This window comes from Dipodomys merriami, unplaced genomic scaffold, assembly GCF_024711535.1.
Source record: "Dipodomys merriami isolate MVZ:Mamm:240054 unplaced genomic scaffold, mDipMer1.0.p SCAF_17, whole genome shotgun sequence".
Classification (NCBI taxonomy): Eukaryota; Metazoa; Chordata; class Mammalia; order Rodentia; family Heteromyidae; genus Dipodomys; species Dipodomys merriami.
In genome coordinates, this window is record NW_027203048.1 from 3,804,294 (window position 1) to 3,827,203 (window position 22,910).

General features: G+C 38.6%; 1 protein-coding gene across 2 annotated transcripts in view; it reads right to left on the reverse strand.

Moving 5' to 3' along the window:
* Wdr35 (WD repeat domain 35) overlaps positions 1–22,910 on the reverse strand; it is a 56,171-nt gene that overhangs the window by 29,918 nt on the left and 3,343 nt on the right. The window contains exons 3-12 of one of the 2 annotated variants that reach the window (XM_070025046.1): positions 20,587–20,658; positions 19,200–19,292; positions 17,389–17,517; positions 16,641–16,774; positions 14,834–14,999; positions 14,331–14,476; positions 11,935–12,060; positions 9,102–9,287; positions 3,471–3,503; positions 3,072–3,132 (exon numbers count right to left, since the gene is read on the reverse strand). In XM_070025046.1, coding sequence (XP_069881147.1) covers positions 3,072–3,132; positions 3,471–3,503; positions 9,102–9,287; positions 11,935–12,060; positions 14,331–14,476; positions 14,834–14,999; positions 16,641–16,774; positions 17,389–17,517; positions 19,200–19,292; positions 20,587–20,658 — 1,146 coding nt within the window. The remainder of the gene's footprint in view (positions 1–3,071; positions 3,133–3,470; positions 3,504–9,101; positions 9,288–11,934; positions 12,061–14,330; positions 14,477–14,833; positions 15,000–16,640; positions 16,775–17,388; positions 17,518–19,199; positions 19,293–20,586; positions 20,659–22,910) is intronic. The other variant, XM_070025047.1, reaches the window with a different exon arrangement.

The window sequence follows — 22,910 nt, forward strand, 5'->3', positions numbered from 1 at the left end:
CGTGACTCCCAGGGGCCACTACAGTATGTGAACCAGAGCACAGTTAGTGTTGACTTGCTAAATGCTATTTGTCTGTGCATTTATTATTAACACATTTATTATGTGTTAAGCACATCATCAGGTATGAGGGATACAGAAATTAACCAGATACAGATCTTTAAGAAGTTTAAAGGCTAATCAATACCCACAGTGCAGGGGAAGAAGCACAGCAAAGAATGGAGGACTCCACAGAATAGCATCAACAGAGGCTACGCAAACTCACACATGGAGTGATACAGAGCCCTATGAACCATGCTGCCATAGTATGTAAAGTTCTTTTAGAAAGACTCTACAGAGCTGGGTGCTCAAGTCTAATCCTAGCTACTTGGGAGGCAGAGATGGAGAATGGCAGTTGGAGGCCAGCCTGGAAATAAAAGTTACCAAGGCTCCATCTCAACAAAAGGCTGGGAGCTGCGGTGCACACCGGTTATCCCTGCTCTAGGATAAGCACCAGCAACCATCTCCAGCAACACGGAAAAGCGCAAAGATCAAAGTTCAGGCTGGCTTAGACATAAAGTGAGACCATACCTCAAAAATCATCAAGGCAGGCTGTGAAGGTGACTCAGTGCTTGCCTAGCATGCATGAAGCCCTGGGTTTGGTTCCTCAGTACCACATATATGGAAAAAGCCAGAAGTGACTCAAGTGGTAAAGTGGTAGCCTTGACCAAAAGAAGCTAAGGGACAGAGCCCAGGCCCTGAGTTCAAGTCCTAGGACTGGCCACAAAATAAAAAATCATCAAGGCATAAAGGGACTGGAGGTGTGGTTCAAGTGGCAGAGCAACTTCCCTCCGAGCATAAGCCCTGAGTTGAGTCCCTAGTGCCCTTAAAAAAGATTCTAGCGAAACTATCAAGATAAGAAATAATATAAGAAAAACAACACCTTCACTGTTGTTTTTCTCTCCATCCTTGTGAAAACTGTTCATAGAAACATTAGGTAGAATTTTACAGAAAATGTGTGAAAAAAAAAAAGTTAAGTCTGTTGCTGTGTTTGCTGCAGAGCAATGAAAGAACTGTTTGTTAAAATTTCCGCCAGTAAGACTGTTTAAAAAAGTTTTAAGACTCATAAATACAAATCAGGCACCCAAGTATTTGCCATTTTATGAAAGGAAGAGATTTAAATTTTATTTTTTTTAAATAGTCTACCTGAGCCAGGTGTGGTGACTGATGCCTAATAACTCAGTAACTACTCAGGAAGCTGAGACCGGATGAATGTGATTCGAGGATAGACCAGGCAAAACATTTGTGAAACTCCCGTCTGGTGGTTAACCCCTAACTGGGTGCAGTGGCACACACCTATTATCCTACTACCCAGGAAGTGTAGATAGGAGGATCCTGGTCCAGGCCAACCAAGTAAGCAACAAAGTCCTATTCAAAAGTAAAAAATGCAAAAAGGGACAGGCGTGTGGCTTAAATGGCAGGCAAACTACGTGGCAAGCACAAGTTTCTGATTTCACATCTTATACTGCCTCAAAAAGTCTTGATAAAAATAACTTGGCTCCTCACCCTATCACCATGAGATTCAACGTTAAAAATTGTTATATTAAAAAAAAGGAATATGGGGCTGGGAAGGTGGCTCAGTGGTAGAGCGCTTGCCTTGCATGCATGAGGCTCTGGGTTCAATTCCTCAGCACCACATAAGCAAAAAGAAAAAAGCCGGAAGTGGCATTGTGGCTCAAGTGGTAGAGCACTAGCCTTGAGCTGAAGAGCTGAGGGACAGCGCCCAGGCCCAGAGTTCAGGCCCCACAACAGGACCCAAAAAAAAAAAAAAAAGGAATATAATCTGAAGATTGACAGAATTAACCCTAGAATTTTACCTGTTATGAATTTAATAAAATATTCAAATGACAAGTCTGTAATAATTATAAGCTAAGCCTTTAACAAGGCATCATAACATATATGATATTTATATATTTTATATATAAATACATAACAATGAATATAAGGCAGGAAGTTGAAGTGTTTCAGTCTATCCAAGTGAGTAGATAGACCCTAAACATGGAGTATGAAGTGTTGGAGGCCAAAAATACTTGCTGGTATCACTCCAAGAGCTAAACAAAATGCATATATTTAGAAGACAACGTTAACATTTGACTGTTAAGACTGAATGTCTCATCAAAAAAAAAAACTAGTTTTCAGAGTCAGAAAACAATTTAGTGTTTCATTTTTTTATACTGAATAATTTGGGTCATACCATTTCCAAAATGCTACCATATACTTTAAAAGAAAACTACTACTACTTTTGAAAGATAATAAAACGGCAATAAAATATTCCTAAATGATTTTAGCAACTTTCTTTGAATAAGATTTGGAATTTTTTAATTGGTTACTTTCATAGCTATTGGATAGAGGAAAGGGTAAAACTAAAATTATAAATATATTCTGAAAACAAAAATGGGTATTTTTTAAAGCTGTCCCTATTACTAGATTCATTTCATTAGAAAATTCTGGAAAAGTCAAACACATTTTACAAGCAGCTGAAGTGTTTTTATGGAAGAAAGGTATTTACAAGCAGTTTATTAATAATAAAAATGGTTTGAGAGCAAAATTCTTTCTATAATCCTTAGTTTATTACACACTAATCATTATGCTGCATACCAATTCCTTTACAATTATACTTGCCATGTAAAGCAAATGAAGACAATATGGTAGGTATGAAATTATTATGGGTTTTAGCTAGAGTAACCTTGTAATTTATTGTATTAAAATCAGGATGCTTCTGAGATTAAAAAGGGGTATTAACAATATTGTCATAAGCCAGCATGGTGACACATACCAATAATCCCAACACTAAAAGGGTAAGGCAGGAGCATCATTAGTTTCAGGTCAGTAGGCTCTAGGTCAGCCTAAACTACATAGCAAACATACAAATCCCAGTCTGAAAATATTTTTAAAAACCTACCATGAGAACAAGAATCAACTACAAGTATGGCCATTATTATTTTAAAGAATACTTTTCTAACTAATACTACTGTGTTTTTTAATAGTGTTATCCATAAAACCTGAAGAGGAAATAAATATTCACATTTCCTTACCAATATCAATGTATTTGGGATCCAAGGGTGTGCCGATAGAATTACAAAGAACTAGCACAAACTGTGAACAAATAAAACAAAAAGAAAATCAGAGCTCTTGCATATGAATAACAAAGGAAATATGTTACATATATATCATGCTTATCTTTTTAAATCACTAGCTGGGAAATAATTAATAAAATTTCTAGATACAAAGAATGATAGATTTTTAAAAAGCAAGGTAATCACAGTACTGACTATAAAGAACATGAATTCAAAGCCAAGACAACATTCTCAATCTAGATCCTAGGAATTACAATACAGTTCACTCTCCACCACACTTCGGAAATGCCTGGTCAGACACAGCCCAGCTCCTTTTATGCTCTAACCAGCGAAGTAAGAGCTAACAGAATTGGTTACCGTTGCACCAAATGTCTCCATCTCATTCTCCTCCTTTGAAGCAATACATAAATGACATGAGAAAATTCAGAAAAGTTCAGTTAATTCAGTAAAGACATTATCCCACCTGGTTAAAAAAAAAAAAACCTATCCACAAATAATTATCAATGACAAATGTTAGGAAAACAATCAAGCACAATGCACTTTGACTCATGTTATTCATGCCTGAGCATTTCTCTTTTTTTCACTGAATCACTTTTACTGTATCTTGTACTTATAATACTATTTTACTTAGACATTTTCCCCAAATTATCCCAAACAAATCAATTCTCTATCTGCGATTGTCAGAGATTTTTTTTCACCATCTCAATGAAAACTTGTTTAACTCATTTCATAAAATATATGATACAAAATGTACTAAAATACCATAACTTAGACTCCTACTACTTAAAATAAGCTATTTATTACCACAAAACACCAGAAGTAAATTGTTTAATTTACTTTTTATTTTTATCAGTGACGATGTTGATAATTTTAAGAATCAAAATTTTCCACAAGCTTCTTACTAAAACTGGCAATCCCAACCTCCTGTTTCCTGCTCTCTTAATTAATTCTTCCTTTTGCCATTGACCTCCACAAATCTAAGTAACATGCTATAGTGCAACCTCCTATTTTGCTGCTTCAATCCGTTGCCTTCCTATGAAAGATAAGTTCTTGTCTTTTCCCATGTCCTTTCCCATCCATACACTTTCCAGTTGGAGGGTACTGAGGATGAACTTGGGATCTCTACCACATGAGCCATGCCCTAGGCAACTTTACACTATTTTAGTATCAACTTTTAATATCAACTACTCTATTTTATAGATGCTACAATATTTAAAGGTATTACTATACCTTAGGACTTAACACTGAATTATAAGTTGTAAAATATTTTAGTCATCATTCAGTCCAAATTACAAGCCATAGTAGAAATACATTCAACAGTTCCCCTGACATGCAATTTTCACAACTGTTTCTTCATAGTTCATTTCTTTTTTATTTTAAATATATATATTTATTGGAAAGATACTGTACAGAGGGGTTATAGTTACATGAGCAAGGTAATGAGTCCATTTTCTATTGAGCATTGTAACACCCTCCTTTATTCTTCCCCTACCATCCCTTTCCTCCCCACACCTCCCCACCTCCTCCCTCCTCCCTCTCCCCCTCCCCGCCCCACAAAGTTGTAAAGCTTGTTTTCAGCATACTGTCTTATACATCTCATTGTTACAATGGGTCATCCTGTATCCTTATTTCAGCGTTTTATTTCCCTTCCCCTCCCCAAATTAGAAAAATGTATATACAAGATGCAGGACACCGGAATCAAATACAGTGAAAACAGGGGTTAAACACACAAACAAAAAAAAATCACATAGTACATTATAAGTACATTAAAAAGAACAAGAAAGATAAAGTCTCTTATGTCCCCATCTTGGGGTTCATTTCACTTAGCATCAGGTTATATGGTCATATGTACCTCTTCTGCTTGTCCTAGGCATATACTAGTTATTGCAGTTAAGGAAAACCATGGGACCCATGTTTCTTTGGGTCTGGCTTACTTCACTTAACATAATTTTTTCCAAGTCTTTCCATTTCCTAACAAATGGGTGGTGTCATTCTTTCTAATGGAGGCATAGAATTCCATTGTGTATATATACCACATTTTCTTGACCCATTCATCTACTGAGGGGCATCTGGGTTGGTTCCATATCTTACCTATGGTGAATAATGCTGTGATAAACATAGTTGTGCTGGTAGCTTTAGTATGGCCTTGTTTGTGATTGGGTAAATGCCCAAAAGTGGGATTGCTGGGTCATAGGGGAGCTCTATGTGGAGTCTTTTGAGGAAACTCCATACTGCTTTCCAGAGTGGTTGACCAGTTTACACTCCCACCAACAATGCAGTAAGGGTTTCCTTTCAACTTTCCACTCTTAACATAACTTCACATCCAAATTTAGGTTCAGGGTTTAAAGGCATGGCTCAGGTAGTAGAACACCAGCCAATGAGAAAGCATGAGATACCAACTTCAAGTCCTGGCTGGTCTCAGAACAAAAAAAAAAAAAAAAAACACCAAGAATGTAGGTTTAAATATTTTGTTATACTTCTTCAATTGGTTTAAAGAATCCCAGTGGTCACATAATTTTGACTATGTAAAGGCTGTTCACAGCAGAGGAAAAATAGCATGATTGTTTTCCTTGCAAGCATGTGTTGCCATTGAAAATTGTGTTCATTTCCTCTTTTTTTGTTTTCTATGTATCTATAACTAACTGGAACCCCCACCCCTGTTACCCTAGGTTGAGCATAATTCTTCTCAAGAGTTCTAACGTATGAGGTACACTAGTGACTTCATCCTTTTTGAATTTGGGAGAGGAGGTTGTTTGCTGGTGGTGGTGGTGGTGGTTTTGTTTTTTGTTTGGGGGTGTTTTTTGTTGTTTTTTTGCTTTTGGAGGTTTTGGTTGTTTGAGATAGGCTCTTCCTACATATTCCAAACTGGCCAGCCTCAGCCTCCCAAGTGCTAGGATTACAGATGTGCCACCACCCCTGCCTTCGCCTCAGTCTCTTCAGCAGCTTTCTCGGGCTCCCTGGGCGCACTTGCACAGCATTCATCTGGGACCACACTTTACCCTGGGAAGCTTTGTTTCCTGAGTTATTCATTTCAATGGACTTTATCCTGAAGTAACTCTCCAAAATAGAGAAGTTGCTGGGTAAATTTTTGGTGAATTGAACATCTGAAAAAGACTATGTTCCATTCACACATTTAATCAGTAGTTTGTTTATTATGTGAAATTCTAGATGAGAAATTTGGTCAATGACAGGAAATAATTTCCCTCAGAATTTTAAGGCAATTAATTCTCCAAAGTATTGATGACTCTTCATCTTGTGAAATGTTTTTCCTCTCTGCAATCTTGTTGGATGTTTTGAATCTCTAGTATTCAGAAATTTCAAATAATATGCCTTCATATGGAGATGTTTTTATTCACTGAGTTAGGTACTTCCAATATAGATCCTCAAGGGAACTTTGCTTACGTGTTTCCTTCAGAGTTACTTATCTTGCTATCCAGTCAGTGCTTCACTGAAATGCTCAGTTTCCAGGACTCGTTCTCTCATTTCCTTGTCTTTCATTTTCTTCCATTTCCAAAACTTTCCTTTTCTGCCCTTTTTTTATTTTACAGATGAAAACTTCTTAACTCTTCAGGATAACAATAGCCATTCTTCAGATGATTGTACTTGGGAGTATTCCTTTTTCTGTACAGTCTGCTTCCTCAAAGTTCTTTTCTACTTGTGTTTGATTTTTCTCTCTGTTAAATTAGATACCTGCCTCAAATATCTGGACTTACTTCCTGATCAATCAGTCTATCCTCTGTACCAAGATGTGGGATGCTAGCTAAAAGCCACAGCCTTCACTGTGAAAGGACTGGACACAATTGTTTTCCAGGGGATTCCCAATCTTTGTATCTTTTGATGGTTTTTGTTGTTATTTTGTGTTTTGTTTTTGTTTTTGTTTTTTGTCCTGGCTGGGGCTTGAACTCAGAGCATGGGCACGGTCCCTGGGCTTCTTTTGCTCAAGGCTAGTGCTCGGAGCCACAGCACCACTTCTGGCTTTTTCTATGTACATGGTACTGGAGAATGAAACCCAGAGCTTCATGCATGCTAGGCAAGCACTCTATCACTGAGCCACATTCCTAGCCTTAGATGTATTTTCTCCTGAATGGGTCAGATTCTCCAGGAAAGAAGTCCCCAAATTACTATCTCAAACCTTGGCGTTTGGCTGCCAGTGCTCAAGAACCATGTGGGAAAGGCAGGCTGGGGAGAATACTGAGCAGTGAGCTTCACATCTGTCAGGTTTTCAGCCAAGATCATCTGCCTCCACTACACACTCAGTGAGCAGCAACTGCCTCTGATCCTCCCAGAAGGCTCAACCCCTCCCCTCCCCTCCCCCCTCCTCCCCGCCCCGCCCCTCCCTCCCCGCCCCCTTGCCGCCCCCCCCCCCCCAATAGGTGCGAAGAGCTGCTGCCTAGGTCCTATGAGCTCAGTCAGGAAAGGAGACCCAGGAATCTACTTTTCTCTTCTCTTCTCCTTTCCTTTCCCTCCCCTCTACTCCTCCCTCTTCTTTCCCTACTTCCCTTCTCCCTCTCTCTCCCTCTCCCTGTCTCTCTTCCCCCTCCCTTTCTCTTCCTCTCTCTCTCTCTCTTATGTGTGAACCCCCATACAATGCACACATTCTTTCTCTCCATTTCTTTGCCTCACTCCTTTCTCTCAGGATTTTTCTGTCCTGTGTCATCTCTGGCCCTTCCATGTTGCTTGTGTGTATGCTGCTTTCTCCCACCAGCCTCTCCCCACAAGCCCTGTCCACCCCCCTTCAGTATTCCACAGCACCTGCCTCTTTGCTGGTTCCATAAAAGGCTATGGTTCCATTTCCTTAGGTCTGCTAAAGTAATTACCACTAATCCAGCTACTCTAACCTCAAATTTTTGTGGCCATTTTCTCTCCCTTTCTGGTCTCTTTGGGCTTTGAAAATTCTTTAAAAATGAGTTTACTATTGTCTGTGACTTTAGGGGAATAACAAAACCAAATATAGCTATTCAAGTCACCTTTAATCAAAAACTGACTACTTTTTAAATTATATCCCAGACAAAGACGATGGTAACCTATTTTGAAATATTCACATACTCTTAACAAATATTTAAGTTGTTAGTATACTTTAAAATTTATAATTTATGGGGCTGGGAAGGTGGCTCAGTGGTAGAGCGCTTACCTTGCATGCCTGAGGCCCTGGGTTCGATTCCTCAGTACCACATAAGCAAAAAGAAAAAAGCCAGAAGTGGCGCTGTGGCTCAAGTGGTAGAGTGCTAGCCTTGAGCTGAAGAGCTGAGGGACAGTGCCCAGGCCCAGAGTTCAGGCCCCACGACCGGACCCAAATAAATAAATAAATAAATAAAATATATAATTTGTATTATTTCTTTTGTGGTATATTGGTTTTTAGAGCAATTTAAGTGTGAATAAAAGTATTCCTCAGCTGGAAGCTGGTGGCTCACAATTGTAATCCTAGCTACTCAGGAGACTGAGATCTGAGGATTGCAGTTCAAAGCCAGTCCAGGCAGGAAAGTCTGTGAACTCTTATCTCCAGTTAACCACCAGAAAACCAGAAGTGGTGCTGTGGCTCAAGTGGTATAGTACTTGTCTTGAGCTGAAGAGCTCAGGGACAATGCCCAGGCTCAGAGTTCAAGGCCCACAACCAACAACAACAAAAAAGTATTCCTCAATGTCAAAAGCTATACAACTTTATAAATACTGTTAAACAATTTGTATATTTCTACTAAACATATGGATATTCTTTTTTGCCTGTGGAATTTTGACTTAGAAAATATTATGATATTTTAAGTAGATTTCAGAGATAAAACCTTCAGCATTGAACCAATCAACATGACGGCCAGTGACTGACTGACTGACTGATAGAAGAAAAAAATTAGAATCTCATAATTAGCCAAAACAGTTTAGACAGACATGGCCAATGGACTCAATGCTTGAGGGCATGCTTGAGAAGGGAGGTAACAGTAACACAATTCTACCCATCATCAACCCATCTGTGTTTGAAGAACCATGAGGGCCTACCTGAGGATGATTTTCATCAGCTTTAGTAGCCAAAATGCAGAAATCGCCACAAGTGGTAATAGAAATGAGACTCTTCACATATTTAATATACTTCTCATTGTTTTTTGTATCCCAAAAGACCACACAGTACTCAGGACGATCAGGTCTGGTATACGCATAAACCACAGTATTTAAGCAATAGCCCCACTGGAAGAAAGGAAGGGGAAGGGAAAGAGTGGAGAGAGGGAAAGGAAGACACTTAGCTTGAGAAAGAACTTCTCTCTCATTTGCTTATTTAAATAATTTGATATACCATCATTTTATGTTTACACTAGAAATACTGCAGGTAGGTGGTTTATCAGTGCTAACAAAATACATCCCTACAGAAATGAAGACAGGAACGAATCACCAGCTTAACACCTTTTCTCACTAACAAAAATTCTCCAAGTCACAACAAAGACATTTAAACCAAAAATATGCTACAAAAACAAGTTTGTTTATCAAAGTTTCTTTATAACTCTAAATTGATATGGTTCAAGCTTCACTAGTGAATTTTTTCAAAAGTTTGTTAAATAATAAATTATTCGTTAATAAGAGTGGCTGTGGTTGGGGGAGGGGACATCAGGTAGTCATCAGATATATCACAGGTTTAAGTCCTGAGTCCCCAACAGGCGTATTTATAAAAACTTGTTTCTATAGTCAAATTCTTGCTTATCTAAAATGAATTCTTCTTGTTTATCAAAAAAAGTAAACTCCCACACACAAAAAATACCCATGTACAAACCTTTTCCAGTCATTATGAGACTTTTACTTGTACAATTTACCCTTCTGTCTAACTCTCCCAGCATGTTTTAAGGTAATTTTGGATAAATCAACAATCTTCTTCAACATTATGACATTTACCTATTTATTCTGTAGCTAATTTCTAAAATGAACCACTAACTTTAAACCATTTTTAGATTTATAGGATAGCTATAAAGTTAGTATAGAGTCCCCATGCAGTTCCCATCCTATCGTTTACTTCTTATAATACCACAGCCCATTTGTCACAACTAAGAAACCAACATTCTTCGTAACTAGGCACCATTTCTATGACAATTAACAAAACTGCATACTTGTTTTGGATTTCATCAGCTTCTCCCAAATGTCCTTTCTATCCCATAGAGACATTACAGTAGTTGTTACCAGGCTCCTTTGGGCTGTGACAGTTTCTCTATTTTTCTGTTTTCGATGACCTCAGCAGTGTAGAGGAATACTGTTTCCATATTTTGTACAGTTTGGGTCTGTATGTTTTTCTTTTCTTTTCTTTTTTTTTTTTTTTTTTTTTTTTTGTTGGTCATGGTACTTGAGCTGTAGGCCTGGGCGCTGTCCCTGAGCTCTTCAGCTCAAGGTGAGCGCTCTACCACCTGGGCACCATGCCACTTCCAGCCTTTTCTGTTTATGTAGTACTAAGGAATCGAACCCAAGGCCTCATGCATGCAAGGCAAGCACTCTACTGCTAAGCCACCTTCCCAGCCCCTGTTATGATGTTTTTCTTATGCGTAGACTGGGAATATTGACTTTTAGGAAGACCACTTAAAAAGTAAAATGCTCTTCTCATCAAGATACATTCATCATTGGTGACCATTTTGATTCCTTGGTCAAAGTGGGGTTTGCCAGGTTTCTCTACTGAAAATCTCCCTTGTTTTTCCTTTAAGCTAGGGGATGGGAGACTAACACCCACCTCTAGAGGAGGAAGTTCAGAAGTAAGCTGGAGTACTTTGAAATTTAAAAAATCTGTTAATTCTCTCTTATTTGCCTACTTCAATAATTTGCTATATCCTTATCAACTAATGGACATTTATCTTATCTTACAATAAAACATCTCAGCATTTACTTTCTCAGGTTGTGCCAGCCTTGGCCATGGTGAGCTCCTCTAAATTGCCTGCCATACCCACTGACAAGCTGGCACTTCCTCACTGTAAGATACTCCTGCTTTGTATGGTCCCTGCCCTAACCTTGAGTCAGCCATTTTTCCAAGGTGCTGTTCCCTTTCAAAATAAAACACATGAGAACCAGGCATCGGTGGCTCACATGTGTAATCCTAGCTATTCAGGAGGCTGAGGAAAATCCGTGAGACTCTTATCTCCGATAAGCCACCAGAAAACTGGAAGTGGCACTGTGGCTCAAGTGGTAAAGCACTAAACTTGAGCTGAAGAGCTGAGGGACAGTGCCTAGGCCCAAAGTTCAAGTGCCACAACCAACAAAAAATAAAAAATAAAAACACATGAAACAGTCTATCAAATCAATATCAGATCAATTTCATTTCAGAGTTTCCCTTGGCTCAAATTTTAAGTTTAAGGTAAAATACTGCCATGTTTTTATTGCTTCTTCTCATCTTCTCCTGCTAATCCATCCCTTTTCTACTTTGCAATAAGCCCCAGAAGCTGATTTCTACAGTCTGTCATTTGGACTACCTTGAAGTCTGGCCCTTAGCTGAGTTTGGCCATTATAAGGGCCAGTGCAATGGAAGGGTGAATTGGAGTATTTATTCCCCAATCTCTCCCTTACCTTGCCCCTGCAAACCCACTGGCTAAGCCCTGGGCACCTGCTTTTCCCCTGTGCTGTTCACCTTATCCTGCCAATACATGGAGTGATTAGGTATCTATTTCCTTGTTGAGATCCCACCTAAAGGGTCATTTTACTAACTACATGCAGTATTCTAGAATAGCTTTCTCTTTACGAGTTCTAAAGTCTTGGTCCACACAAAAAAAATTCCTTGTTTCTGAAATAAAACAGCTATGAATATTCTTTGATCTATAACAAAAGTATTTAGGAAAAAAAGAACACCTTATTTTATAACAGCTCTTAATACCTTATAATCAGGTCGAATATTTGCAAAATATATGAAGGAATCAACAGCAAGTGCAATTTTCAGTCCACCTCCTTCCCAAGACAGTGCAGTCATCTGCTTCCCCGGAACTTTCAAAGCACCCAAATGCTGGGGGGAGGGAGGGGAAAAATCACATTAACCTCAAGTTTATATCACAATGACGAATTACTCCCACCAGCACTTAATTAAGATCAACAGTGGTAAGAAAATGATTCTGTGAAGAACTATTACTCATTTTTAAATGAATTTTTCTTTTTAGACTAAAAAACATACATTTGATAGAAATTTATAAACTATATCCACAGTACTGGAAAACAAATTGCACTAAATCTAAGACACCACAGTCTGAAATATGCTCCTTTACTTTTAGGTGTAACTTAGGAAAAAAGTGTTTCTAATTAAAATATAGTATGATTTTAAGATACATCCCTTCTACCCTTCTGTCATAGAACAAGAAGGCCCTCACTAGAGCCATAGCCTTGGCAGGGCCGTCCAGCCCTGTGAGCAAATAAACGTCAGAGCTTGTTTCCCAGCATGTGGTACTCAGTACTAGCAGTGGACAATGACAAACGACAGATGCACTAACCCCTGCTCCACAGGGAAACTAAAGGAACAACCAAACAAAAACAGAAAGTCTTACCTAGGAGGATCTGTCTTGCTGCCTACATGAAACCAAAGGGTACCCAACAAGCTTGGGTGAGCATCCCTGCACCACGAGAGATAAAGGCCAGCTCCTAGCTATACAAACTGGCCAGGAGGTGGCAGCACTGCAGACAAGAAGCACTGGCTATGTTGCCAAGCACTAGGCAAAGCCCTTCATCCTTCTCTCCTCCAATCCTCAGAACACCACCAATAGAAGTTACCCCAATTCCAGAAAACAAGCAAGCTTCATCTCAGAACTAAGTGAGTCAAACAATGCCTCCAAAATGGAGCAGAGAGCCAGGCTCTAATTTCAAACCCCATTACTACCACCCAAAGCAAAAGAAAACAAAGAAAAAAAAGACTAGACATGTAGCAATCCAGCAATCCCACTTCTGGGCGTTTACCCAAATAATCACAAACAAGGCCATACTAAAGCTACCAGGACAACTATGTTTATCACAGCATTATTTACCATAGCTGAGATATGGAACCAACCCAGATGCCCCTCAGTAGATGATGGATCAAGAATATGTGGTACATATATATATATATATATATACATATATGTACATATATGTGTGTATACATATATGTATATATATATATATATATATATAATGGAGTTCTATGCTTCCATCAGAAAGAATGGCACTGCCCCATTAGTAAGGAAATTGAAGGACTTGGAAAAAAATCATATTAAGTGAAGTAAGCCAGACCCAAAGAAATATAGGTCCTATGGTTTCCCTTATTGTAATAATTAGTATATGTCTAGGATAATCTTAGCAGTTGAGCAGAATAGATCAATAGCCATGTACATATGACCATATAAGAATGATGCTAAGCAAAATTAACTCCAAGACATGGACACAAGAGATTTTTCTTTGTTACTATTGTTTTTAATGTACTATGTAATTTCTTTTTTTCTTTTGTGTTTTTCCCCTTATGGTTTATCCTGTTGTCACCGTATTAGAATTTGGTACCCTAGGTATTGTAGATACATTTACCTGAATCAAGAAAGGGAAGAACAACAAAATTGTGAGACAAAGGACAAAGTGGGAATCAATGCAACAGTAATACTCACAAGACAGTATGTTGGAAATGATCTGTACAAATTGGGGTGGAGGGGGATTGGGAGGGAGGGAAAGTGGAAGAAAAATGAGGGAAGGGATAACAAGTTTGACAAGAAATGTACTCACTATCTTACCTATGTAATTGTAATCCTTCTGTATATCACCTTGACAATAAAATAAAAATTATAATAAAAAAAACTTTAAGTACTAAAGTATATGACACTACTCAAAAGCCAGTTGTGAAGAGATTAATAGGCAGACCAGACAGAATATCCTAGATAGCTACTCCATAGTGATATCTTATGTCAGACTTCTAGGTTTCTTTTAATTTTTCCTTTTGTTTTGTTTTTTTTGGTGATTTTTGTTTTTGTCTTTTGAGGCATCATCTCACTGTGTACCTTTGGCGGGTTTTAAACTTTGGATCATCCTGTCTTACGCTGAGATAGGTTTGCACCACCATAACCAGCAAACTTCAGGGTTTCTAAATGAACATTACCAAATAAACTCCATAATAACATACAATTTGTGGCATGAATACATTATTCATACACTTGTAGTCTCAGAATTATTACTTAAAATGTCCCTAAATAAATGACGTTTATACTTTTCCTATTGTTTTTTTTCCTGCCTGCAAAAGGGAAGAAGTAATCACTGAAATGCATTTACCTCACCAAAGGGAGTATAAAACTGCACAGAGTTGATATCTTTTTCCTGAGTGACGACCCTCTGGGAGCCGGCCACGGCTAACACACTACCAGTGTGGTTCCACTGGATGCTGACCACGTTCATGCCCGTATCAACCAAAATTGGGTCTAGTCAAGAAAAAAAAAAGGTAAGTTAAGAATAACATAACCTACAGAACTGTATGAGGTTAAGACAATTTTTAAATATTTAATTCTCGGGCTGAGAAGGTGGCTCAGTGGTAGAGTGCTTGCCTTGCATGCCTGAGGCCCTGGGTTCGATTCCTCAGCACCACATAAGCAAAAAGAAAAAAGCCGGAAGTGGCGCTGTTACTCAAGTGGTAGAGCGCTGGCCTTGAGCTGAAGAGCTGAGGGACAGCGCCCAGGCCCAGAGTTCAGGCCCCACAACCGGAAAAAAAAAAAAATATATAAAAAAAAAAAAAAAAAAAAATATTTAATTCTCCAATTATAAATGGGAAGATGACTTACTTTGGTCATTTTCATGTCTCATTATTTGGCATCTTCCATTGTCAAAACAAATAGCCAGGCAAGGACAGTCAGGTTCCACATAGCCTTCTGTGCCATGGTACCAATGAATGCCTGCAATGCTGATGGCTCCAGTGACGTTCACCAAACAATTCAGCTTCATTTTCATCTAGACAGAGTCACATAGCTTACTTATGGGCAATTTCAAACAGAGAGCTGCTGGAAGAACACTGAAGGTGGGATCTAAAATCTGGCTGCAAAGGCAAGCCTCAAGGCTACTGAGAGTACTCTCAGAGGACAATGTCACACGGAAACTGACTGTTTGTAGACTAGAGTGATGTCTGAATCCTCTTCACAAACAAAACTGCCTTACCAGTGGGTCAGAGATCTATCCTGGCTCCACCTTGCAAAGCCAGAACTTTTCTCCAAGTTATATGACTTTACCTTCTTTCTACAAACTTGTTTTTCTCTCATGATATAAGTCTCCCATTCTTTTTGCAAACAACTTTTTTTTGGGGGGTCCGGTCGTGGGCCTGAACTCTGGGCCTGGGCGCTGTCCCTCAGCTCTTCAGCTCAAGGCTAGCACTCTACCACTTGAGCCACAGCGCCACTTCCAGCTTTTTTCTTTTTATGTGGTACTGAGGAATCGAACCCAGGGCTTCAAGTATGCAAGGCAAGGGCTCTACCACTGAGCCACCTTCCCAGTCCCTGCAAACAACTTTTATTGATTCAAAAATACTTTAATATCTAGCTGCATGAAAACCTGGACTTGAGGCAGCAGAAGATACTAGCAAATTTAAATTTCACAGCATCCTAATCCCTATCCCCTGCTTTAACACACTGACATTGAATCCATCCAGATGCCAAAAACCAGAACTGAAAGCAAGGCTAATCTCTATGGGCCTTAGAGAAACTAATTTGTAAAAAAACTTGACTAAAAAATATTTTAGCCAAAAAAAATTTTCCAGCTAAAAAAAATTTCTAGCCAATGGCTCATGCCTATAATCCTAGCTACTCAGGAAACTGAGATCTGAAGATCACAAAAGCCAGCCCAGGCAGAAAGGGCCATGAGACTCTTATCTCTAATTAACCACCAAAAAAGCTGGATGTAGAGCTGTGGCTAAAGTGGTAGAGCAGTAGCCTTAAGCACAAAAGCTCAGGGGCAGTACCCAGGCCCTGAGTTCAAGTCTCTAGACCAGCACACACACACACACACACACACACACACACACACACACACACACACACACACACACACACACACACACACACACACACACACACACACACACACACACACACACACACACACACACACACACACACACACACACACACACACACACACACACACACAATTACCTTTAGTCTCAGTTACTCAGAGGCAGAGATTAGGAGGACCAAGGTTTGAGACCAGCTTGAACAAAAGAGCAATACCCCCATCTCAAAAAACAAGTTGGGCATGGAGTCATACCTGTAATCCACTAAACATACCTATAAGTCTAAAAGCTACTGTGGAAGATACAGGCAAAAGGATTATGGTCCAGGACAGCTAAGGCAAACACATGAGACCCTACAAGAAAATAACTTCCATTAAGTAGTGCTGGGAGTATAGCTTAAGTGGTAAGAGTGCCTACTGACCAACATGAGACTCTGAATTCAAAGCCTAGTACCACAAAAACTTTTTTTGATTGAAAAAGAGAAAAAACTGACTCAAAGACTAATTACATACACTATAATAAACGTACATATAAAGGATATAATAATTACATAAAGCTATGTAAATAGATATAATGAGTTATGTACTTACTATAAAATTTCCTTGATTATCATAAATGTGTATTTCCCCATTCGCCATTCCAAAAAGTAAGATTTTACTATCTGCAGACCATGCTACATGGCACAACTGTATACCCTTCAGGTCTTTTCCCCAAATACGGTTCCCTAAAACAAAACATAAATATAATTATTGGAAGTTCAGAGTCACTATCTTCCAGCTGCTTTCAAAATCTTTGTCCCCCTAAAGAATATCAAATGCCCATTCTTTATTGACTAACCTACCTAAATTAATTATTGAGCACATATATAAGCTAACATCGTAAAAGACCTTTTAAGCAGCAGCCATTCCTTTTCACTATCATGAACTCTTTCTTCTGCTCTTCTCCAAATGCTGCTAGCTTCTAACTCTACCAATGGCCCTTAAGTTTCTTCACCCATTTGGGGTTTAAGCTACCGTGCATATCTAGAGATTCCCCAATTACGCCTTCAGCCAGATGTTTCTGAGCTGCAGCCATAAATACCTAACGAGGATCTGGGTCTCATTCACTTCTTCCAGTATCACCTTAGGAAAACAAACAATAGTGTTTTCTTTTTCTTAAATATACTTGCTTAAAACAAACAGAACCAGCAAAGCAAAAAGTATTCTTAGATGTCATCAAATTGTGAATCAAGTGCTGTATCTATTTTTAAATCAGAATGCTAATTGTTATATGATACTTAAATCTCTAGGGATAAAAGCCAGCTGGATGTTGCTCTTAGTCCAAGGCATGCATGCATACCATCCACTGAGCCAACGATCACAGCCCCATCCTCATATACGATACAGATCTTCTGCCCGTCGGAATTCCAGCTCATACTTCGAACCACTGACTTGTTCCGATTGTTGATCATCTCCTCATACCAGGAGCCTGTTTCCAGAGATTAAAAAATTGACAAATCACACTTTCACATCTATTGAATAGTACTTCTAGTTAACAGCTTGTCTAGAAAGCATCCTATGGGATAATTAGTTGCAAAGCTTTCTTCCATCTGTGGAACTGAACTATAGACCATCAAACCCAACACATATACAAATACACACACACACACACACACACACACACACACACACACACACACACACACACACACACACACACACACACACACACACACACACGCATGCACGAGAAAAAGTCATCTAACCCTGGGGCCAATTGCTTCAAGGTCATCACAGGAAACACAACGAACACCTATTATTTTCCCTTTGTTCTTTCTTCCTCTTTCTACCTCTTCTAGTCAATTAAGATTGATTGAATACACTATTAACATGTGTGGAAATGTAACAGTAAAATCCTCCTCTGTGTAACTAATATAAGCTAATGAGAGTGAGACGAGACAAAGAGAGACAGAGAGAAATAAATAAAACCTTACAAAATAAGTAATTAAAACCCTATTTGCTTTTTTAGGCCCAAAACCACTGATTTTTTTATTTAACTTTCCCCTTTTAAAAATAACATATAGCATTTTCATATAATAACTATGAAGAGATGACAGCAAACAACACCTTACATGTATGCATACTTATACTCTCCAAAGATTAATTACATACTAGGCAAAAGCATCTCAAATACTAGGTAAATGCTGAGCTTACAGTACTGTTACAGTAATAAACAGATCATCATTATGCTGATGACAAAAACATTCTAACTACAAAATCGCCTACCTGAGATGAGATGTGACTTCCCTGTAGTAATGTCAAATTAGAGGAAAAAGAAAAAAAAAGCAGAGGGGATGGAATATACTGGCCAGCAGCCAAGTAAATAGTCACATGATTTAGACTAACTCTTCAAAACAGGGCACTAACAGAATCATGACTGAAGCCTTGAGAAGGCTAACTCTGAAAACCAAAGGTACACTAATCTACTGTACTCCATGTGGTACCCTACTGCATGCCTATACACACGCTCTCTCTCTTTAAAATAAAATTCATAATTTTAAATTAAAAATTTGTAAATGTCATATTCTGAACCTTTATAAAACAGGAGACATTACTAAGGAAAATGATGGCTACTCTCCTGAACAAAATACACATTATGAGCTGCTTTTCTAGTAACAGTGACACATCTAAGTTAACCCTCCTCTTCCTTCACCCCCTGGCTGTCAATTGTGGACAAGGAACACAAATTATGAATCAGTTTTCTGAGCTGAGAGAAAATGTATATCCACAAAAAAAAGGGAAGCTAACTGATTCAATCCAAGGAATGAATTATTGCCTTTGACTTCATAAATGTGTTTCTAACTTGTAAGCTAACCCCAGCCACTAATTGCATAGGGAGTAATTCCCATTGGAAGTCTGGAAGGTGGGAGGGAACTATCTCATGTAGAAACTAGTCTACTAAGTGTCCAAGTTCATTTTGAAGACATTCAACAGTAACCTATTTGTTTTCTTAATGGGTTCACAGTTCAAAAGAAATAACTGGGCAGAAATAAATCCAGAGTACCACTGCACAGTCAGCATGAACTCCTCCTGCTAGTTATAATGAATCTATTTTAGAGAAATACTATGAGCTAGACTCCAGTTAGTGAAATACAGCAGCTCCTAAAATACCTTTATATAGCATCCAAACAATGATAAGCCCATTCTGATCACTGGTAGTCAACTTCTGATACTGCTCATTCCAGGTTATAACTTGAACCGCACCTAGGACATCAGAACACAATTTATAAATTTAAAAATTACAGTTAATTTCAAATCTGTATCTGTATAAGCCCCAACTAAACAGTCTTCAATATTAAAATTAAAGTATAGATACCAAAAAGATTCAGAGGATATTGTTACTGAAGTCACTAATTTTCTATAACTACACATAATACAATTTCTATCTACCCCTCTATCATAAGACATATCTATGGCCACTTAAAAAGTTATCTTTGATCTGATGAGAAACATAAGCAAGCAGAATTGGGAGTATAGCTCAAATGGTACAGCATCAGCCCTGAGCAGAAAAGGCCAAGCAAGACCTCAAGACCCTAAGTTCAAGCCCCAGTGGAAAAAAGAAAAGAGAAAGTAAACCTAGCTGGACATTGAGGGCTCATGCCTATAAGCCTAGCTACTCAGGAGCCCATCAGTCTCTTATTGCCAAATAACCACCAAAAAGCTGGAAATGGAGCTGTGGCTCAAGTGGCAGAGAACTAGCCTTTGACCAAAAAAAAAAGCTCAGGGACAAAACCCAGGCCCTGAGTTCAAGCCCTAGTACCTGCACACACTAAAAATTCAAGCATGAATGATTAACCAAACCATTATTGATGTCCCAAAGGAAACTGTGTTGTCCTTTTGAGATTTTTGGTTGGTTAGTTGTTTGTTTTCCATTTTCCCTCATCTCAATTTTCTATGCTATTAGTAACAAGTTATGAGTACCTCTTAAACTCTGGGTTATATAAAAAATTGATTTTTTTGTTTTCTTATCTATAAATACTTCAGTGTCTATTTCCTAATGACAATAACTTTCATAATCATATTATAAATCTAAATTTTTAACTGATAAACTATTGTCTAATACATAGTCCATTTTCAGATTTCATCAATTGTCAGATAATGTCCTTTCTAGATATTTCTTTGTCTCCTAGCAGGATCCATGAGATCATATAATTCATTGAGTCATTTTATCTCTAGTTTCCTTTAATCTAGAATCACAAGACAGATTCTTTAAAATGACTTGACATCATTTTAACATATTTATATTATATATACACACATATACATAGACATGTATGTATATATGTAGTCAGACATTTTTAATATATAAAATAACAGTACTTTTCCATACTTATCAAAGATGCATAATCCTGTTAAAAGATGATATGCCTCTAGGCCATATAAATTATGGCTCAATAAAAATTATTATTTTGAATATTATAACTATCTAAAATGTCAACATCCCTGCATTAAGTACATGGATTCAAAATTAATAAAAAATAAAAACTAGATGACTCACCACTGTGACCTTCCAGGGTCTGATTCATAGAAAGGTTACTAGGAGCTGCAAGACCCTTCAATTTTGCATCATCTAAAGCAAAAAAATAAATAAATAAAAATTAAAACTTACTATACTATATATATACATATACATGTATAAAAGCAATAGGTTATATTTTTTGACATACCCTGAGGTTTGGCGAGATAAAGACATTAGAATGGTTTTCTGTCCCTCATTCACAGTGCAAGTGTGAATAATACTGTATTCTCCTTTCAAAATAATAGTCTAGGGAAATATTTTACTCAGTATATTTAAAAGGTACACAGTCACTAGTGCTTCATGTTGCTTCCAAGAGATCCTAGCTAGAAGATCTGTGGGCAGAGACTAAAAACACTAAAACTTATTTATGAGGGACCAGACAGCAAAGACCTTAGAAGCAAGTTTTTTTTATTGAGTTTCACAGGACTTCATGCATGTATTCATTCCTTCAACTAATATTTATGCAAGATGCACACTGTGCTAGGAACTAAGGAAGGTACTGGGTAGCAAATGATGAACAAAATGGTTCCCTCTTCTCATAGAGCTTGTAACCTATGGGTAGTATGGTGAGAGATCTCACACATGCACACACGCACACACACACACACATACACATAATTACAAACTCGGAAAGTAAAGACAACACAAGAGAGGGCCACAGGGGCTAGTTTAGACTGAAAACAGACAAGGAAAGAAATGGTAACTGACTAGGGATAGCAAGGCAAAATAAGGACAGATAAGTGGATTGAATCTAGATAGCAAGCAAGAAATGAAAGGCCCTGGACCTCTAGTGACTGAAACAAAGACCTGTGTGAAGGAAGGAAGGAAAAATGGGCTCAGAGAGAGAGGGGGTGATGATCAGATCACCTGATTCCTTGCCTCTCTATGAAGGCAACATGAGGGACTACACATGAGGGATACAGCTATGCATGCATGAACTGATCCCTCTGTTGTCCTGACCATCTTCAAAGGCTGGGCCATTCTCACTGCTTCAGTTAACTTCAGACAGTACACATGACTACAGTTAGCTGGCATGACCTTTAAATACTGCTCCTCTGATCCAAGGGTTTTTTTTTTATTAATAAGGTTTTTTTATTATGAAAATACAGTACAGAGGGGTTATAATTAATGAGTACATTTCTTATCAAGCATTGTTGCCTCCTCCTTTGTTTCCCCTTACCAAGTGTTTTTTTTTTTTAATCCAGATTCTCTATCTCTTCAGCATTGGCACCATGAAAAGCTAGAGATGCCACCTCAGTCAAGTCCTAGATCGTTACTTGAGGGATCACCTAAGCCCTGGAATTCAAGGCCAGCCTAGACAACATAGATGGGGGGGGGAGGGGAGAAGGAGGAGGAGGGGAGGAAGAGGAGGGGGAGGAGGGAGAAGAGGATGAGGCAGCAGAGGAAGAGGAAGAGGAGGAGGAGAGAATGTTACCTCAATCACCTTTAAACTCTACTACCCTACCTCCATCTTGGCTACCCGTCTTTTAACTTAAAACATTTCAGCAGAGTTTTTTTGTTTTTGTTTTACAGACGACATTGGCTAGTATGTAAAGAATGACAAGAAAGAGGCAAGAGCCAATGGGATTTTCCTAGCCAATGATTTTCCTAGAAGTCTAGATGAGGCCTGACAGTGGCTGGAAAACCAGAAGTTACAGGGAACACAAAAGAGATGAGTGTCATCAAGGTAAACTTGGGACATGGAAGCAATGATTGCTGATGGGGTGATATTAAAGTGGAAGGGGAATGGGGAGAAAGGGGGATCCAGCTGAGCAAATAAATGAAATTAAGACCCTGGCTGAATGGAGATACTTAAGATTTGGAAGATGACTGGGATTTTGGTTTTGGACAGTAAACCGGACATGACTATGGACATGGAATGTAGACACGTCCACATATCTAAAACCAGGATCCAGCAGGAGATATAAATAAAGATCATCACCCCACACAAGGATTTGAAGTTACAGGAATGAAGAATAAGTGATGAGGGCTCAGCGGTAGAGTGCATGCTTTGTAAGCATGAGGCCCTGGGTTCGATTCCTCAGCACCACATAAGCAAAAAGAAAAATGCCGGAAAGTGGCGCCGTGGCTCAAGTGGTAGAGCGCTAGCCTTGAGCTGAAGAGCTGAGGGACAGCACCCAGGCCCAGAGTTCAGGCCCCATGACCGGCAAAAAAAAAAAAGAATAAGTGATGACAGAACAGATCCAAATTCTAAGTAATTCCAATCATTAGAAAAATCTAATGAATTATGAATCTAGTAAAGACATTGAGGAAGTCACACAGAAGCAGGGGATAGATAATAT